We start from the raw sequence: 19,746 nt of genomic DNA, 5'->3' as shown, positions 1-19,746 counted from the left end.
GATGACCTTTAAGTATCATGGAATAAAAAAGCTAGGAGTGAAAAAATATATACCAGAAATTGATAGGCTGCAGAGCATTGCATGGAGATATAATGCAGTTTTCAGGACAGATCACACAAGCAGTGAAAAATATATACCAGAAATTGATAGGCTGCAGAGCATTGCATGGAGATATAATGCAGTTTTCAGGACAGATCACACAAGCAGTGAAAAATATATACCAGAAATTGATAGGCTGCAGAGCATTGCATGGAGATATAATGCAGTTTTCAGGACAGATCACACAAGCAGTGAAAAATATATACCTGTAAGAAGAGAAGAAAGATGAATATTAGCAATGCCATTTTCTAACTGCCAGGGCACTTTGCTAAATTATGGCACTTCGATAAAGTATGCATAAATGCTATATGCATAAATGCCCCCGCATAAATGCCTCCCCTTAACTAAGTCTCAATATATAGGGACGTATCTGCTTAGATCTGCACAGATTTAACTCATTAACAATCAATCACTAGCTTAAAAGACAACAGGAGACCATAAAGTGCAGGGGAAAAAAAAAAAACAGACTAGTAAACTCGGCATGGATCAAAAACTCTTAAAGTAAGTGTGATGACCTTTAAGTATCATGGAATAAAAAAGCTAGGAGTGAAAAAATATATACCAGAAATTGATAGGCTGCAGAGCATTGCATGGAGATATAATGCAGTTTTCAGGACAGATCACACAAGCAGTGAAAAATATATACCAGAAATTGATAGGCTGCAGAGCATTGCATGGAGATATAATGCAGTTTTCAGGACAGATCACACAAGCAGTGAAAAATATATACCAGAAATTGATAGGCTGCAGAGCATTGCATGGAGATATAATGCAGTTTTCAGGACAGATCACACAAGCAGTGAAAAATATATACCTGTAAGAAGAGAAGAAAGATGAATATTAGCAATGCCATTTTCTAACTGCCAGGGCACTTTGCTAAATTATGGCACTTCGATAAAGTATGCATAAATGCTATATGCATAAATGCCCCCGCATAAATGCCTCCCCTTAACTAAGTCTCAATATATAGGGACGTATCTGCTTAGATCTGCACAGATTTAACTCATTAACAATCAATCACTAGCTTAAAAGACAACAGGAGACCATAAAGTGCAGGGGAAAAAAAAAAAACAGACTAGTAAACTCGGCATGGATCAAAAACTCTTAAAGTAAGTGTGATGACCTTTAAGTATCATGGAATAAAAAAGCTAGGAGTGAAAAAATATATACCAGAAATTGATAGGCTGCAGGGCATTGCATGGAGATATAATGCAGTTTTCAGGACAGATCACACAAGCAGTGAAAAATATATACCAGAAATTGATAGGCTGCAGAGCATTGCATGGAGATATAATGCAGTTTTCAGGACAGATCACACAAGCAGTGAAAAATATATACCAGAAATTGATAGGCTGCAGAGCATTGCATGGAGATATAATGCAGTTTTCAGGACAGATCACACAAGCAGTGAAAAATATATACCTGTAAGAAGAGAAGAAAGATGAATATTAGCAATGCCATTTTCTAACTGCCAGGGCACTTTGCTAAATTATGGCACTTCGATAAAGTATGCATAAATGCTATATGCATAAATGCCCCCGCATAAATGCCTCCCCTTAACTAAGTCTCAATATATAGGGACGTATCTGCTTAGATCTGCACAGATTTAACTCATTAACAATCAATCACTAGCTTAAAAGACAACAGGAGACCATAAAGTGCAGGGGAAAAAAAAAAAACAGACTAGTAAACTCGGCATGGATCAAAAACTCTTAAAGTAAGTGTGATGACCTTTAAGTATCATGGAATAAAAAAGCTAGGAGTGAAAAAATATATACCAGAAATTGATAGGCTGCAGAGCATTGCATGGAGATATAATGCAGTTTTCAGGACAGATCACACAAGCAGTGAAAAATATATACCAGAAATTGATAGGCTGCAGAGCATTGCATGGAGATATAATGCAGTTTTCAGGACAGATCACACAAGCAGTGAAAAATATATACCAGAAATTGATAGGCTGCAGAGCATTGCATGGAGATATAATGCAGTTTTCAGGACAGATCACACAAGCAGTGAAAAATATATACCAGAAATTGATAGGCTGCAGAGCATTGCATGGAGATATAATGCAGTTTTCAGGACAGATCACACAAGCAGTGAAAAATATATACCAGAAATTGATAGGTACAGTCCTATAGATGATGAATAGATGTGCTACACATTCATTGTGTATGGGATTGCTGCAGATTGCCAGGTACAGTCCCATAGATGATGAATAGATGTGCTACAGTCATTGTGTATGGGATTGCTGCAGATAGCCAGGTACAGTCCCATAGATGATGAATAGATCTGTGGCCACCTCTCCATTTTATTCAGGCATTTCAGAGCCCCATTCTCAGGATTATTGAGGGGCCCTATTGGTGGGCCCCCAAGCGATCAGTGAGTTGTCACATATCATGATAATTTGACATTTGCGACAACCTCGTTAACCCCTTAATGACTGGGCGATTATTTTTTTTCTCTCCTTATTCCAAGAGCTTTCTTATTATTTTTCTTTGCCTTTCCCCGTTGACACAGCCATTTCAGGGCTTCTGTTTGGTGGACGAGATGTTGTTTAGAAAGACGTCATTCGTGTTACCATGTAATGTACAGAACAATTGGAAAATTATCCATATGAAATGACCTGGGGGGAATAAAAAACCCCACCGCAATTCTGATCTTGTTTTTGAGTCTTTAAGATTAGTTGTGCACATTGTGGACAGAGCCGTCCGTTTGCACCGGCGGCGGCGCTATGGCTCAGTGCTTACATGTCACGGTCTGCGGACTGGATTATGTGGGATTTTCTCCAGTGTTTAGGGGGAATACTTTGGTAATGCTGCGTCCATGCTTGGTCGGATTCCCCCCTCGGGGAGAATATACAGTATATACTGATTAATGTGATCGATTTCATTACATACTTACTAAAGAAATCCTCTGTTTTCCTTGTAGGGTGGATCTACGCAACATTAACCCCCGTGGACTGTTTAGCATTTTCCGGTCACTTTCTTCACAGCATGAGCGTGGAAATGCAGATGAGGTATAATCCAACTACACTTAAAAAACGAAAATCCTGGATGAATAAAAATGGAATTGGGAAAAAGTCATTTTTTGCATTCCCCCTGATCCCTGTGTAATCAGACACATCTTCTGGAGGGAGAGTCACCTAAAACATTCTCCTCTATTTTTGCTCTTGATCGTGTGTCTTTTACGTGGCGAATTGTCTGCTTTTAGCATACATGCAGGTGTCAGGGCCAACAGCAGGGTCACTTGGGACAGGCGATTTTTCCCTGATAGACACCAACTTTTTAAAAGTTGTTACCATGTGGCATATCCCACGATTGGCGCTGATCTGAAGGTAGAGATGTTTGGTGTCGAGATAAGTCGCTGCCAGTAGAGTCTTCAGCGGCTTTTATGGAGGACACGGGAACACTCGGGTTTAGCCGGAAGAGATGGCGGTCAGCTGAGTGATCATTCTGCCAATAGTTAAATGCCAGCTGTGCGGTATTATTGCGAACAAAGGTGCATTTACATTAGCCAACTCTGCGGTATTAAAATACATGATCTATACCGGCCATGTAATATCCTGTGTACACAGGCCGGCTGCACACAGAATGATTAGTTCTGCATCACTCGGTGAGCAGACGCTGCCAGTGTTCTCGGCGGCACATGTCTTGTTTACACAGGATAATGCGCTGCAGAGAGTATTTACACCTTTCCTGAGAATGCTCGCTTAACAATAATCGTGGAGTCGATACTAGCTGCCAATCACCCGACCAAGGAGCAAAAAAGCGCGTTTGTCAGGTGATCTGTAGCCTGTGTTGACTCCCTATAGACTACCTGTCGTTATGATACGCCATTCATTTACAAAATTTAGATAACCCACTTTAAAGGAGTTTTTGCATCTTCTTTCTTCAGGAGCATACTGCTCCCCTGCCCTCCAGCTTCCTGCTTGCTGGTAGGCGGTGCACTCCTGAATGATTGACAGTTTGGACCTGCAGCATTGTCGTGCTATTTTCTGCAGCTTTACCTCTGCAGCATCGGAGGAGCGCAGGGGCGTCGTAGGTGGCCAGATCCATAGATTGGTCAGTTTCATAACGGCACTTATAGGCTTTGTTGCAGACAGCTGATCTCCTTGCCTGGGTGATCGGCCACTGCTGATAAACTGCAGCTGTGGTCGGTAACCTAAGCAATGGGCAGTAATTTATAACAAGTAGATTGCAAAAGTCAAATCTTGCAAACTTGAGAATAACCCTTTATTAAAATACGTTGAAAAGATATAAGCTGCACAGCATTTTTTAAAAGCCCATATGACCATATTGTATTTGTTTTTGTTTTTTTTCGTTTGCCATCACCAATCCCACAGAGCATACGAGGTAGAAAAGAGACTGAAGATTGTCAGCCTAACGCAGTTCCCGAACTATGAGACGGCCTGTTGGTACGTGGGAAGACACCTACTCGAGAAGTTCAAAGGTATGCAAAATAGATTATTCCCGAAAAACGCCATTCACTGCACAAGGCTGTAATTAAAGGAAAAGGAAAACTATACCATAAATCGCTCCACTTCTATTCCTTCCAACCATTGACTGGCCTGGTGACAGCTTAATTGTTGGGCGTTATCAACCTTGTTGTTTCACTATCAGAATGTCCAAAATTTAGTTTCCAAAAAAACACAAAATGCCCAAATGTTTCTACACAATATAAACAATATACAGCCCCTTGTGAAAGTATTTGGCCCCCTTGAACTTTTCTACCTTTTGCCACATTTCTGGCTTCAAACATAAAGATATAAAATTCAAATTTTTTTGGGAAGAATCAACAACAAGTGGGGCACAATCGTGAAGTGGAACGAAATTTATTGGATATTTTAAACTTTTTAAAAAAATTAAAAACTGAAAAGTGGGGCGTGCAATATTATTCAGCCCCCTTGAGTTAATACTTTGTCGCGCCACCTTTTGCTGCGATTACAGCTGCAAGTCGCTTGGGGTATGTCTCTATCAGTTTTGCACATCGAGAGGCTGAAATTCTTGCCCATTCTTCCTTGCAAAACAGCTCGAGCTCATTGAGGTTGGATGGAGGGCGTTTGTGAACATCAGTTTTCAGCTCTTTCCACAGATTCTCGATTGGATTCAGGTCTGGACTTTGACTTGGCCATTCTAACACCTGGATACGTTTATTTTTGAACCATTCCATTGTAGATTTTGCTTTATGTTTGGGATCATTGTCTTGTTGGAAGATAAATCTTCGTCCCAGTCTCAGGTCTTTTGCAGACTCCAACAGGTTTTCTTCCAGAATGGTCCTGTATTTGGCTCTGTCCATCTTCCCATCAATTTTAACCATCTTCCCTGTCCCTTCTGAAGAAAAGCAGGCCCAAACCATGATGCTGCCACCACCATGTTTGACAGTGGGGATGGTGTTTTGAGGGTGATGAGCTGTGTTGCTTTTACGCCAAGCATATCGTTTTGCATTGTGGCCAAAAAGTTTGATTTTGGCTTCATCTGACCAGAGCACCTTATTCCACATGTTTGGTGTGTCTCCCACATGGCTTGTAGCAAACTTCAAACGAGACTTTTTATGGATATCTTTGAGAAATGGCTTTCTTCTTGCCATTCTTCCATAAAGGCCAGATTTGTGCAGTGTACGGCTGATTGTTGTCCTATGGACAGACTCTCCCACCTCAGCTGTAGATCTCTGCAGTTCATCCAGAGTGATCATGGGCCTTTTGGCTGCATCTCTGATCAGTCTTCTCCTTGTTCGAGATGAAAGTTTAGAGGGACGGCCGGGTCTTGGTAGATTTGCAGTGGTCTGATACTCCCTCCATTTCAATATGATCGCTTGCACAGTGCTCCTTGAGATGTTTAAAACTTGGGAAATCTTTTTGTATCCAAATCCGGCTTTAAACTTCGCCACAACAGTATCTCGGACCTGCCTGGTTTGTTCCTTGGTCTTCATGATGCTCTCTGCACTTGAAACAGAACCCTGAGACTATCACAGAGCAGGTGCATTTATACAGAGACTTGATTACACACAGGTGGATCCTATTTATCATTACCAGTCATTTAGGAGAACATTGGATCATTCAGAGATCCTCGCTGAACTTCTGCACTGAAAGTAAAGGGTCCTAATAATATTGCACGCCCCATTTTCAGTTTTTATTTTTTAAGTTTAAAATGTCCAATAAATTTCGTTCCACTTCACGATTGTGTCCCACTTGTTGATTCTTCCCCAAAAAATTAGAATTTTATATCTTTATGTTTGAAGCCAAAAATGTGGTAAAAGGTAGAAAAGTTTAAGGGGGCCAAATACTTTCACAATGCACTGTACATTGTTTGTTTTTAAAAAAAAAAAAAAAAAATACTAATGTTTTCATGATTTCAATCACTGAGCTAGATACATCCCATGCACCATCTGGACAATGTCATCCTACAGGATTTACACCTCCTGCTAACAGCCCCCATACACCATAGTCTCTAACTGGGGGGCAAAGATATATCAGTGTTGCTGGCTGAGAAGTATCTTGGGGTACTGAAAACACTAAAATGGTTGTAGAAACTTTTCAGAATTTCTCCCTTTGACTTTGAGTTTGATTATGGATCATTTCCAGACTGATCCTTTGATGTCTGTGTGCCAGAACTTGCACTAAATCATCCCTTGTGTTGTATTTCTCCAGCATTACATAAGTCGGGGAAGCAGCCAGCGCCTCACCTTGTGCAAGGGGCCAAAATACTGAATGGAGCCTTTAGATCATGGACGAAAAAACATGTAAGTTTTCTCTGTAACCCGTAAGTATCACTCTAAGGGCTCGCTCACGCTGGTGTCGATTCTTTCATGTGAGAGAATCAGAACGATTATTCTAATGACACTTGAGAGAGACTCACAGCACAGGTGCGGAGAAGATGGAAAACGTAATTTCTCCATCTTCTCCGTCTTCCCCATTGTCTCCGTCTTCCCCACGGTCTCCGTCTTCCCCACGGTCTCCGTCTTCCCCACGGTCTCCGTCTTCCCCACGGTCTCCGTCTTCCCCACGGTCTCCGTCTTCCCCACGGTCTCCGTCTTCCCCACGGTCTCCGCCTGCATACATCGGAGTGCAGTCCAATGTTTCACACGCACCCATAGACTTGTATGGGTGCACGTGATGCGAATATAGGATGCACTTAAAGCATGCTGCCGAATTAGCATGAGAAAATAATTGTAGATCTGCACTGCTCCATAGGTTAACATTGGGCCGTGTACTATCCGATAAAACATCATAGCACTCGGCCGTGTTATACGGTAGTGTGAATGAGCTCTAATAATCATACATCCTTTTATTTTCTTATTTAATGGGGTATTTAACATTTATATAAATTAAGCTTAAAGTGATTGGCCATTACTTCATATCCTAGGGATAGGTCATCAATATCTAATCGGTGGTGGTATGACACCTGGAACCACCCCCGATCATCTGTTACTGGTGGTGGCTGGAAGGTCTCGGATGCTTCCGGAACACAGCAGCTCCGTCAAAACTATAGTGGCCAAGGCCGGATACTGCAGATCCACTTAGATGAGTAGGGCCTGGATCAGTACCCGAACACTGCCACTATAGTTTTAATGGAGCTGCTGTGTTCCAGCAGGATTCAAGAGTTTCTGGCACTCACCAACGTCGGTAACAGCTGATTTTTGGCGATGCCTGTTGTGCTCCCCTACCGATCGGATATTGATAGCCTATCCGAAGGATAAGCAATCAATAAAAAAAAGTAGTTACCAACCCTGTTAACGGGGTTGTCTCATCAGGAGAAGATTTTAGATCTTCTCTGGCAAACGTTAGGCATCTACACTGCTCAAAAAAATAAAGGGAACACTCAAATAACACATCCTAGATCTGAATGAATGGAATATTCTCATTGAATACTTTGTTCTGTACAAAGTTGAATGTGCTGACAACAAAATCACACAAAAATCATCAATGGAAATCAAATTTATTAACCAATGGAGGCCTGGATTTGGAGTTACCCCCAAAATTAAAGTGGAAAAACACACTACAGGCTGATCCAACTTTGATGTCATGTCGTTAAAACAAGTCAAAATGAGGCTCAGTATTGTGTGTGGCCTCCACGTGCCTGTATGACCTCACTACAACGCCTGGGCATGCTCCTGATGAGGCTGAGTATTGTGTGTGGCCTCCACGTGCCTGTATGACCTCCCTACAACGCCTGGGCATGCTCCTGATGAGGTTGCAGATGGTCTCCTGTGGGATCGCCTCCCAGACCTGGACTAAAGCATCTGCCAACTCCTGGACAGTCTGTGGTGCAACGTGACGTTGGTGGATGGAGCAAGACATGATGTCCCAGATGTGCTCAATCGGATTCAGGTCTGGGGAACGGGCGGGCCAGTCCATAGCTTCAATGCCTTCATCTTGCAGGAACTGCTGACACACTCCAGCCACATGAGGTCTAGCATTGTCCTGCATTAGGAGGAACCCAGGACCAACCGCACCAGCATATGGTCTCACAAGGGTTCTGAGGATCTCATCTCGGTACCTAATGGCAGTCAGGCTACCTCTGGCGAGCACATGGAGGGCTGTGCGGCCCTCCAAAGAAATGCACCCTTGTCAGATTGAACCAATCCCAATCCAAGGGTCACCCTTGTCAGATTGAACCTATCCCAATCCGAGGATCTCCCTTGTGAGATTGAGCCAATCTTAGTTCGAGGGTCACCCTTGTCAAATTAAGCCAATCCCAATGGCCACCATAAAACTTTAAAGGGTATTACCATCTAAAACATTGTTAGATTTGAAAAATAAGCCTAAATGTCTGATTGGTGCCAGTTTCTCTCCCAAAAAGGTATCATTCACCCCTGGTGAAATTTTTTGGCAAGTGCTGCAGTATGTCGAATCCTAATGGTGTGTAATGCACACATCCTTAGGATTCGGCTCGGTTACCAGTTATGCAGTCATTACGTGGCCCCAATTACGCGATTTGCACACTTGTGATTATGTGCCGACCAGAGTTTCTGCCACATGTCGTGATGTTGTGTTGAAAGACACGGCTGAGACTCTAATCGGCATTTGACTGAAAGTTTCGAAATCAAAAACTTGCAGACACGCAACGACCTCTGGAACCGGCCAGTAGAGCCGAATCCCATGACATCTGGATCTGCATGTCACCTCTTCATCTTTTGTATAGACAGTCCCCAATCCCAGCAATTCATAACTTTGCCATGATCTGTGGTAGACGTCATATCCAGGAGGCCTTGTGCTGTGTCTCCAGTGGGTAACATATTACCATTTTGTCTTTTAGGCCCTATTAGAACATGAAGATGAACTTCCGGAACATTTCAAACCCTCCCAGATAATCAAGGACCTCGCCAAAGAAATACGGTTAACAGAGGTGGGTCTTGACTGCAGCTGACAGCTGAGACATTGGCAGCCCAATTAGCTTTAATTTCTTTTATGTCAGCAGCAAATGTGATAATTCTTGATGACTTTGTACATTAGTTGCAAATACTGTAAGAAGGTCAGAATTTTTTGCTAAGACCTTTCTTTTTGCGGAAATTTCTGTGGCGAAAAATATATGTTTTCTGTGTATCTATAAGAGGCAGTTTCTGCAGTGCATTGATTTCTCCAAAAATGATTCAGGTACAGAAATCTGTGAGCGCTGTAGTTAACATTTCTTTGCCCTGGGTAAAGATTAGGAAAATATTAATATGTGCACCACACGTATGAGCACCTCACACTTGTTTCTTCATTCATTTGGCTGGATCCGGCCAACGACAGACCCCCTACATCCCTCCGATACTGCCTCTGCTTGCAGCAAGAAGGCTCACAGTTCAGGTCAGCCTCTCACCCCTTAACCATGCCGCCGGCCCAAACTGTCAATCATCCAGGAGACCACAGCTCCTTCTTTCTCCAGGGCAGGAAACTGGTAAAGGGGAACAACACGATGAGAATAACCCTTTCCTTTTATTTTGTTTGATATTATTGCAATCTCACATTAAAACTGCCACAGAAATACAAACCCCATTGATAGAATGCAGACTAATTGTGTGTGGTAGGATGTAAAGAGTTAACTCGTAGTGCTATCGGCCAAAAAGCTTATTTATCGTGTGATAAAAAGTTATACGGTTTTGTAATACAACTTTTTGCGTTGTTCCACACTCTCAAGATTTTTTTGGTCTTGCAGTCATTGAATAGGAACAAGTGATTGGAAGTAGAGCGATCTGATAACTGTACTGTAACATTTTTGGGCATCTGAGTGTCCCTTCACATGATCAGTACAGATTTGATATCCCATGGAGGTAAATAGTGAGGGCTTCTGTCCATTGATTGCAAAACCATGAGAAACGGATACAGAAAATATCTTAAAAAATAAACTTCATTGCCCGGAGGAGTTATGTCCCTCAAGTGCTAACCAAACTGTTAGGACCGATGTCTCCCCCAAGTCTCCTATCACCACACTTGCTCATTTTGGCTGTGCTTGAATATTAGAAAGGCCATGAGACCTTCCCCTTGGCATCCGCGGCTCTTCCTTTGATTAACCAGTCATTGTTGCGGGATACCATATGACGTCGCGCCAGGCCGGCTAATCAAAAGAAGAGTCGTCAAGTAGGAAGCCATTCTCAGTCTCCCATTCAGTGGCCACAGATTAATCACGTGGCCTATGGACTAGGTCCTACAAATGGATTTGCACCAACTCTAGTGATTGTCCTATACGCCGTTGGGGAAAGACCTATGTCAGATGTCTCCAAAGCTGTTCCAACAGGTGCAGTCTAGACTAGACAGGTAGACTTTAATATATAGATGCGATTTTGTCACCATTTTTTTCTGGTTTTAGAATGCGTCGAAAGTCAGTAAAACGGACATTTGTGCCAACACGATTCCAGAGGGGAACAACATTTCAGAGAAAGTCGAAAAAGAAGAACCCCCCTCGCCTGTGCCAGACTCCCCTCCACCTGTGGAAAAAGTTCTGAAAAAAAAGACTCCTAAGAGCGAAAAGTTACCCAAGCCTCCAAAACCGCCGAAACCCCCCAAAGAGATAAAACCTCCAAAAGGTGCCAAACCGCCCAAAACTCCAAAACCCCCCAAGCCTCCCAAACCACCTAAAAATAAAGAGGGAGGAAAAAAGAAGACGAAGAAGGTCAAAGATTCCCCATCTTCAGAGCCCGACTCCCCTGACCTCGATGTTCTGGAAGCTCACACTAAGGACGCTCTGATTAAAGTTGACACACCAAAGAAGGGGATAGTGAGTATACAGCTCCTGTATGTATGCCCCCATTTTAATGTGACCTCCGGGCCAACACTACGGCAGCGGACGAACAAGACTTTTAGTACTTGATGTTATATTTTATATTCTTATCAATGCTTATCTTTAATTCCTTATGACTAGAAGACTGGGGGGTAGTTTCCTCCATTTCCCCCTATTTGTATTATACCATATCCTACATATATTTTTAAGTACTTTGTGAACTATAGGATTATTGGCTACATTGCTAAAACAAGCCTCAAGGTAATAGTTGATTAATACTAAAGGAAAGCAATCATCAGAAAGTGAGATTTTTGTATTAGTGCATTTTTTTGGCAATGTTTTTTTTCCTATATCCCATGTATTAAAAATTAAAAAAATATAAATTCACACTGGCCACAGGGACTATTCTTTAGACTCTAACCTCCTGTTTCAGGAAACAACATATGTACATAGCCATAATGGTCGGACTCCGACCCTATCTTCTGTAAGCGTCCAATGAGCGTGTGCAAAGGTGATTGTGAAGGGAAGGACAGCAGGGTCAGCTGTAAAATCACCTATTGTGATTTGTAGATGCTTTGTTATTCGTTGTGTATAGAGGTGTTACCAATAATTGCAATCCTGCCTCTGATGGTAATGAGACTGCTGAAAACTTTTCCTGAATGGATAGGAAGTAAGAGCCTAAAATGGCTCTTGTGGCCGGTGTAAACATTTCAAGATGACTAATTTTGTGTTTTAATAAAGAAAGTGATATGAAAAAAAATTGCCATTTAAAAAAAAAAAAATACATGTAACACAAAACCTGATTTAAATACTAGGCCAGATAATAGCTTCCCTCTAAACGTGGCCTTACAACTTAGATAACTGTATGGCGGACAGACAGGCAGGCTGTATGGCGGACAGACAGGCAGGCTGTATGGTGGACAGACAGGCAGGCAGTATGGCGGACAGGCAGGCAGGCAGTTTGGCAGACAGGCAGGCAGTTTGGCAGACAGGCAGGCAGGCAGTTTGGCAGACAGGCAGGCAGGCAGTTTGGCAGACAGGCAGGCAGTCAGTTTGGCGGACAGACAGGCAGTCAGTTTGGCGGACAGACAGGCAGTCAGTTTGGCGGACAGACAGGCAGTCAGTTTGGCGGACAGACAGGCAGTCAGTTTGGCGGACAGACAGGCAGTCAGTTTGGCGGACAGACAGGCAGTCAGTTTGGCGGACAGACAGGCAGTCAGTTTGGCGGACAGACAGGCAGTCAGTTTGGCGGACAGACAGGCAGTCAGTTTGGCGGACAGACAGGCAGTCAGTTTGGCGGACAGACAGGCAGTCAGTTTGGCGGACAGACAGGCAGTCAAGTGGGCAGGCGGACAGACAGACAGTCAAGTGGGCAGGCGGACAGACAGACAGTCAAGTGGGCAGGCGGACAGACAGACAGTCAAGTGGGCAGGCGGACAGACAGACAGTCAAGTGGGCAGGCTTACAGACAGACAGTCAAGTGGGCAGGCGGACAGAAAGACAGACAGACAAGTAGGCAGATGGTTGATTCAATAAACCTTACATAACTTATTCTAGGGATAGATAGTTCAGCCAGCCACAAATGGGTTTTAGGTAGAAATTGGTTTGCATTTCAGGTCTCCATACACATTAGATGAACGTTTGCTGAACCCGCTGATTTCAGTTGGTTTCGGCATATTGAATTTCAGCATCCGATCATTTGTCCATCATTACTCTCCTTTATGGCCACCTTATGGTCTGTAATAGGGAGGGTGGACTACATAGTGTGGATTTTAATGATGGGTACCACGAGCTGTAGGAAGGTACTTCTGACCTTACAGGTGCTGATAAATCTCTTTATCTCCTTTTTGGTATTTACGGCTGTTTCTCTTTTTCAGACACCTAAAGAAGAGATGAGCATCCCGAACAAAGAGGAAACGGCTAAACAGAACAACGAGATCGAAAAGTTTGAGATCCGAGAGCAGAATAAAATCAAAACAGAAGCAAAGTGGAAATATAAGGTATGGTATAGTATACTTATAGGAGCGCCGGGGAGATTTCTACAAAACTAGGCACATTAAATGGGAGCAGAACTTTAGGATTGGTGGCAAAGCTTTAGCCAGTTCAAGACCAGACCATTTACTCTTCCTCCTTTTCTCCCCATTCCCGAACAGGCACATTTTCGTTTTTTTTTTTTTTTTTTTTTTATACATCCGATATAAGGAGCTGTTAAATTTTATCTCGCTTGGATATTCAAAGACTTTTTGCATTTGTTTTGTGATACATAGGGCTTAATTTTTATATTCTTTTCTTTTTTTCATTTTCTATTTTTTGCCGATATTGGTGGGAAAATATAGTAAAAATGTCTTTTCACATTTTTTTTTATGACCACAAAAGAGCACTGAAATACATTTTAAAATGTACTCCCCTTTCTGTAAAAAAAATATTTTTATACATCAGGCTTGATTTTTCAGTGTTTTGATGAGGAAAGAGATAGCAACAGCGATTTAGATTGTCAGCACCTTCTTTTTTTTTTTACATTTTTTTCCTGCTTTTTATTTATTTATTCTTTCATTCATTCATTCATTCATTCATTCATTCATTCATTCCACATACTGTGCCCTAATAAAGTCATTAAAAGACCATTGGGTGGCATTTCAATATTTAAATATGTTTTCTTCTGATTTCCCCTGTAACTGGGGGATAGATGCATGCCGCAGTTACAGGGGAAGTCAGAAAAAAAAGTATTTAAATATTTAAATGCCACCCAATGGTCTTTTCTTATTTTATTAGGGCACAATATGTGAAATAAAAATAAAGCTGGCGTTTCAGTCTTTAAATACTTTTTTGCTGACTTCCCCTGTAACTGTGGCATGTATATTAGCCCCAGTTACAGGGGAAATTCAGCCTCCTGCCTGCATAGCAAGGTTGACTGGATCTCCTAAAACAGAGCAGCTCCTGCTCTCTCCCTACACCCAACGATCACATGACCACTGTGTTCGGAGGAGGAAGCGCTGTCAGAGCTTCCTATTACTGCATTCAGAGAGCTAAACAAGTGATTGGGAAGGCAGAGACGGTAATAAATCATCTCTGTCTTTATTGTTGGGAGCTCAACAGTGTATGATAGCCCGCTCCCCGCTCTCGCAGCTGTTCTATTATACAGTTATGTTTAAGGATAGGGATGTGAAACTCAATCACACAGAGGGCCAAAATGGAAAAATTGGACAAAGTTGCGGGCCAACCATTATACAGTATAATTGTCCCCACATAGTCCGTCATACACAATAATGGGCCCCACATAGTCCTCTATACAGTATTATGGGCACCACATAGTCCTCGATACAGAATAATGGGCCCCACATAGTCCTCCATACAGTATTATGGGCACCACATAGTCCTCCATACAGAATAATGGGCCCTCGTAGTCCTCCATGCAGAATAATGGGCCCCACATAGTCCTCCATACTGAATAATGGGCCCCACATAGTCCTTCATACAGTATAGTGGGCCCCACATAGTCCTCCATACAGTATAATGGGCCCACATAGTCCTCTATACAGAATAATGGACCCCTCCTAGTCCTCCATACAGAATAATGTTCCCCACATAGTCCTCCATACAGTATAATGGGCCCCACATAGTGCTCCATACAATATAATGTTCCTAACATAGTCCTCCATACAGAATAATGGCCCCACATAATCCTCCATACAGAATAATGGGCCCCACATAGTCCTCCATACAGAATAATGGGCCCCTCATAGTCCTCCATACAGAATAATGGGTCCACATAGTCCTCCATACAGAATAATGGGCCTCACATATCCCTCCATACAGAATAATGGGCCCCACATAGTACTCCATACAGTATAATGGGCCCCACATAGTCCTCCATACAGTATAATGGGCCCCACATAGTCCTCCATACAGAATAACAGGCCCCACATATTCCTCCATACAGAATAATGGGCCCCACATAGTCGTCCATACAGAATAATAGGCCCTCATAATCCTCCATACAGAATAATGGGCCCAACATAGTCCTCCATACTGAATAATTGACCCCACATAGTCCTCCATACAGTATAATGGGCCCCACATAGTCCTCCATACAGTATAATGGGCCCACATAGTCCTCCATACAGTATAATGGGCCCACATAGTCCTTCATACAGAATAATGGACCCCTCCTAGTCCTCCATACAGAATAATTTTCCCCACATAGTCCTCCATACAGTATAATGGGCCCCACATAGTGCTCCATACAGTATAATGTTCCCAACATAGTCCTCCATACAGAATAATGGCCCCACATAATCCTCCATACAGAATAATTGGCCCCACATAGTCCTCCATACAGAATAATGGGCCCCTCATAGTCCTCCATACAGAATAATGGGCCCCTCATAGTCCTCCATACAGAATAATGGGCCCCGCATAGTCCTCCATACAGAATAATGGCCCCACATAGTCCTCCATACAGTATAATGGACCCCACATAGTTCTCCATACAGAATAATGGCCCTACATAGTCCTCCATACAGTATAATGGGCCTCACATAGTCCTCCATACAGTATAATCGGCCCCACATTGTCCTCCATACAGTATAATGGGCCCCACATAGTGCTCCATACAGTATAATTGTTCCACATACTCATCCATACAGAATAATGGGCCCCACATAGTCCTTCATACAGTGTAATGTGCCCCACATAGTCCTCCATACAGAATAATGGGCCCCACATAGTCCTCCATACAGAATAATGGGGCCCACATAGTCCTCCATACAGTGTTATGGGCCCCACATAGTCCTCCATACAGTATTATGGACCCCACATAGTCCTCCATACAGAATAATGGGCCCCACACAGTCCTCCATACAGTATTATTGGCCCCACATAGTCCTCCATTCAGTATAATGGCCCCCCATAGTCCTCCATACAGTATAATGGGCCCCATACAGTATAATGGGCCCCACATAGTCCTCCATACAGTATAATGGACCCCACATAGTCCTCCATACAGTATAATGGGCCCCACATAGTCCTCCATACAGTATAATGGGCCCCACATAGTCCTCCATACAGTGTAATGGGCCCCACATAGTCCTCCATACAGAATAATGGCCCCACATAGTCCTCCATACAGAATAATGGGCCCCACATAGTCCTTCATACAGTATAATGGGCCCCACATAGTCCTTCATACAGTATAATGGGCCTCACATAGTCCTCCATATAGTATAATGGGCCCCACATAGGGGTTGTGGTTCTGGTCCAAATAAAACCACCCTGCGGGTCAGAGTTTGCCATGTCTATTTTAGGATATCACTGCAAAGTAAAATGAGACCCCAACCAATCACTGAAAAGACTGCCCAAAAGCGTGCAGCTCAGCAAGGAGTGTGTGCACACAGCGGTGTTACGGGCTCAGTAGAACGTCTGTGGGTCTGTACACCACTCTGTGCGCACTCTCACTGCCAACCATCGTGCTCTCGAGCAGTCTTCTGAGTGATTGATGGGGGCTCAGGATCCAGCTGTCCTCAGGATGTGTAAGGGGATGAACATTAGAAAGAAAAAATGAATCAAATGGTAAAATTTAAAATGAATAAAAGCTGCCTACTCTTTGCAAGCAGGAACTTCTCACTGAGGCCATCACTTTACCATCACTCCCTCAATAGTTTTTTTTTTGTCTTTTTAAGATATTTTCCGACATATTTTTTAAAAAAATTCTCTTTTAAACACTGGGATTAGTTTTGCTGCTTGGTCTCTGATGCCGTTACATTAAACCCGAACCAGTAATTTTACTTCTCTGCCACAATGTATCTGATACGTGGTAAATTACATGTAATTATCACTTGTGCTATCATCGCTCGCAGATCTGCGGGAACGGAATGAAAGCGAAGAAATAAAACCTATTAGTCACTGGAAAAATCCGACTGTTTTTATGGATGCTTGGCGCCCAGGGCGTATGTGGAGGATTTTTTTTTTTTTTCTAAGTTTTATCAAAGAACCATTTTTACTTTCTACATTTTGGTGTTCAATTTTAATTAAAGGAAACTATTAAAAAGCCATTATTGTATCAGGTCAATCCCTAAGGACTCATGCAGATATCCGTGCAGATCGGTCCAAGCACGGACTGGCGGTGGCAGAGAGTTTCTCAAAAGCGACCCATCACCACTGCTTAGATATCTGTTTTAGTAATTACTTATAATCCTATAGCATTTTTTTAATAACTCTGTGTTATTGTTCCTCTGTAGTTCCTCCTAGAAATGTGTGAATAAATTGACAACTAGGTGTTGCCATTTCCTTCACCAAAGGGGGTGTGTCCCTGCACTGTCTGACCTCTCAGCACTGATTGGACGGCGTGCGGGTATGTAGGGATACGCCCCCTACTGGAAACGCCCCTTTGTCAATTTTTATTTTGTAAATTATTAGGAGTATCAAAAAGAAAAGATGCCCCAGAATCGTTATATCACAGGGAGTAGTACAAGGACTTACTAAAACAGACATGTCAGAAGAGGTGACAAGCTGCCTTTAAAGGGTATTCCTATCTCCAGGATCATATCCCAATACCCACTAGGTGTAATAATAATAATATTAGCAAATACCTACAATTAGAAATGTAGTATAGTTCCTCTGATTCGCTATGTCACTTACCCCATGTGCAGGGCATTGCAGTAGCTTATGTATCCATGGTTATGGTCACTCATATAGTGACAGTTAGTTGTTAGTGGGCGTAACCATGGATATCTAAGTTACTACAATGCCCTGCACATGGGGTAAGTGACATACCGGTAGCTTATCAGAAAAACTATACTACCTTTCTAATTGGAGGTATTTGCTAATATTATTATTATTACACCTACTACATATTGGAATAAGATCTTGTAGATGGGAATACCCCTTTAAGTGTAAGTGACTGCTGTTCTGGGGACCTTATTGCTTTATCAGCCTTTCATATAGTTTGGCGCCGTGCAATGCCTCATTTGTATGACTGGACGATTTGTGATCACGGGTTTCTATTCCTAATGAATTACCCTTGTTTGGTGAAATCGAGTTGTCTTCTATCACCTGGATAGATGATAACTTTTTGATCCGCTGGGACCCGCACCGATCGGCAGAGTGGGGCACTTGAATCCCGTTAGAATGGAGCGGCATTGCACTTGTCCGACCGTAGATACATTCATTCTCTGTAAGACTGCGCTCCACTTTTTTGGTAGTGAATGAATTGATCGGCAGTTTGGCATCCGGCCTGTAACAGTGATAAAAGTTTCCCAATCTAGCCATCAGTACGGGTCCAAGTGGTCGGTCACCCATCAGTCAGAAAGTTATCACCTATATACAGGACTTTTTTTCACTGGATCACCCATTTAACCTATTGTTAGTCACGCCATAATACTTACACTATTAGTCGCGCGCCTCACTGTGGCACGTCCAGTCGACGCCGGGGAAGAGGCGCCGAGCTTAGAAGCTACCGTAACGGTCATCTACGTACCTTCCATACTTGCGGAAATATTCCGAAAACAAACTCGCTAATTAAAGGTTATGAGCACATCTGCTGTCTCCTTACTGGAGTCACTTACTATTGATACGAATAAGACTTGGAAGTTTTTATCTTCATTTTTTTTTTTTTTTTTATAATAATGCACCATGAAATCAAGAAATAGTCTCTTCCCTGGTATACACGACGTCGCGGGATGTCTCCACGCTCCAGCAATGAGCTGAAAAAAAAAAAGAAGAAACATTATTCTATCTACAGGGAGCTGTATTCCCCGACTGTATTTCTTGCATCTTCACATAAACATCGAGGGAAACCGAGATCTGCAAAAAAAAAGAAAAATTTGAATTGCAATTTTTCATTTTTCCTAAGCGATTCTTATTGTTCTCTAAAGCAATTTAGTGGTAAAATAAAAATGAGATCATTACATTAATGTAGACGGTGACGGGCACGTGCAGTCGTTGTAATGATGAGTAGCACACTCGGCAGACTGAAATAAACTTGGTACCGTCGGCCGCCGTGCGCCAAATGTGTTTACAGTACAATGGAAATGCGCAAAGCGGACCTGAAACGGTAAACACGAAAGCAATCATGGCGGGATGTTTAACGGGAAATGCGCTGCAAGTCTGATTAACCCATTTACTTCCTTACGTTTCAGAACAGCAAGCCAGATTCCTTACTAAAAATGGAAGAAGAGCATAAAATACAGAAAAGTCCATTCTCCTCACTTAAGGATAGCAAATTCAAGTTCTCTTTCTCCGGGAAGAAACTATTCAGGTTTGTGATGTTTTAAGATACAATGCAAATGTAGTTGATGTATGCTAGCTGTTCCCCTGCTCAACATTTATCGTTCATTTTAGGCCATGTTCACACTTGCGTTTTGACATTCCATTTATTCCCTTTTATAAGAACAGACAAATGGAGTTAATGTAAAAACCGGATCTATCAGATAACTGATACAAATGGAAG

At 42.5% G+C, this 19,746-nt stretch overlaps 1 protein-coding gene across 8 annotated transcripts in view; it reads left to right on the top strand.

Moving 5' to 3' along the window:
* PHF2 (PHD finger protein 2) overlaps window positions 1-19,746 on the top strand; it is a 239,806-nt gene that overhangs the window by 168,109 nt on the left and 51,951 nt on the right. For all 8 annotated transcript variants that reach the window (XM_073644534.1, XM_073644533.1, XM_073644532.1 and 5 more), the window contains exons 8-14: window positions 3,031-3,118; window positions 4,445-4,551; window positions 6,749-6,840; window positions 9,357-9,446; window positions 10,890-11,297; window positions 13,178-13,300; window positions 19,436-19,554. In XM_073644534.1, coding sequence (XP_073500635.1) covers window positions 3,031-3,118; window positions 4,445-4,551; window positions 6,749-6,840; window positions 9,357-9,446; window positions 10,890-11,297; window positions 13,178-13,300; window positions 19,436-19,554 — 1,027 coding nt within the window. The remainder of the gene's footprint in view (window positions 1-3,030; window positions 3,119-4,444; window positions 4,552-6,748; window positions 6,841-9,356; window positions 9,447-10,889; window positions 11,298-13,177; window positions 13,301-19,435; window positions 19,555-19,746) is intronic.

The sequence above is a fragment of the Phyllobates terribilis genome, unplaced genomic scaffold (assembly GCF_046119375.1).
Source record: "Phyllobates terribilis strain yellow unplaced genomic scaffold, ASM4611937v1 Scaffold_8__6_contigs__length_399053987, whole genome shotgun sequence".
Lineage (NCBI taxonomy): Eukaryota > Metazoa > Chordata > Amphibia > Anura > Dendrobatidae > Phyllobates > Phyllobates terribilis.
Note: the sequence above shows the minus strand (reverse complement) of the source record. Positions and strands in the feature narration are given on the sequence as shown.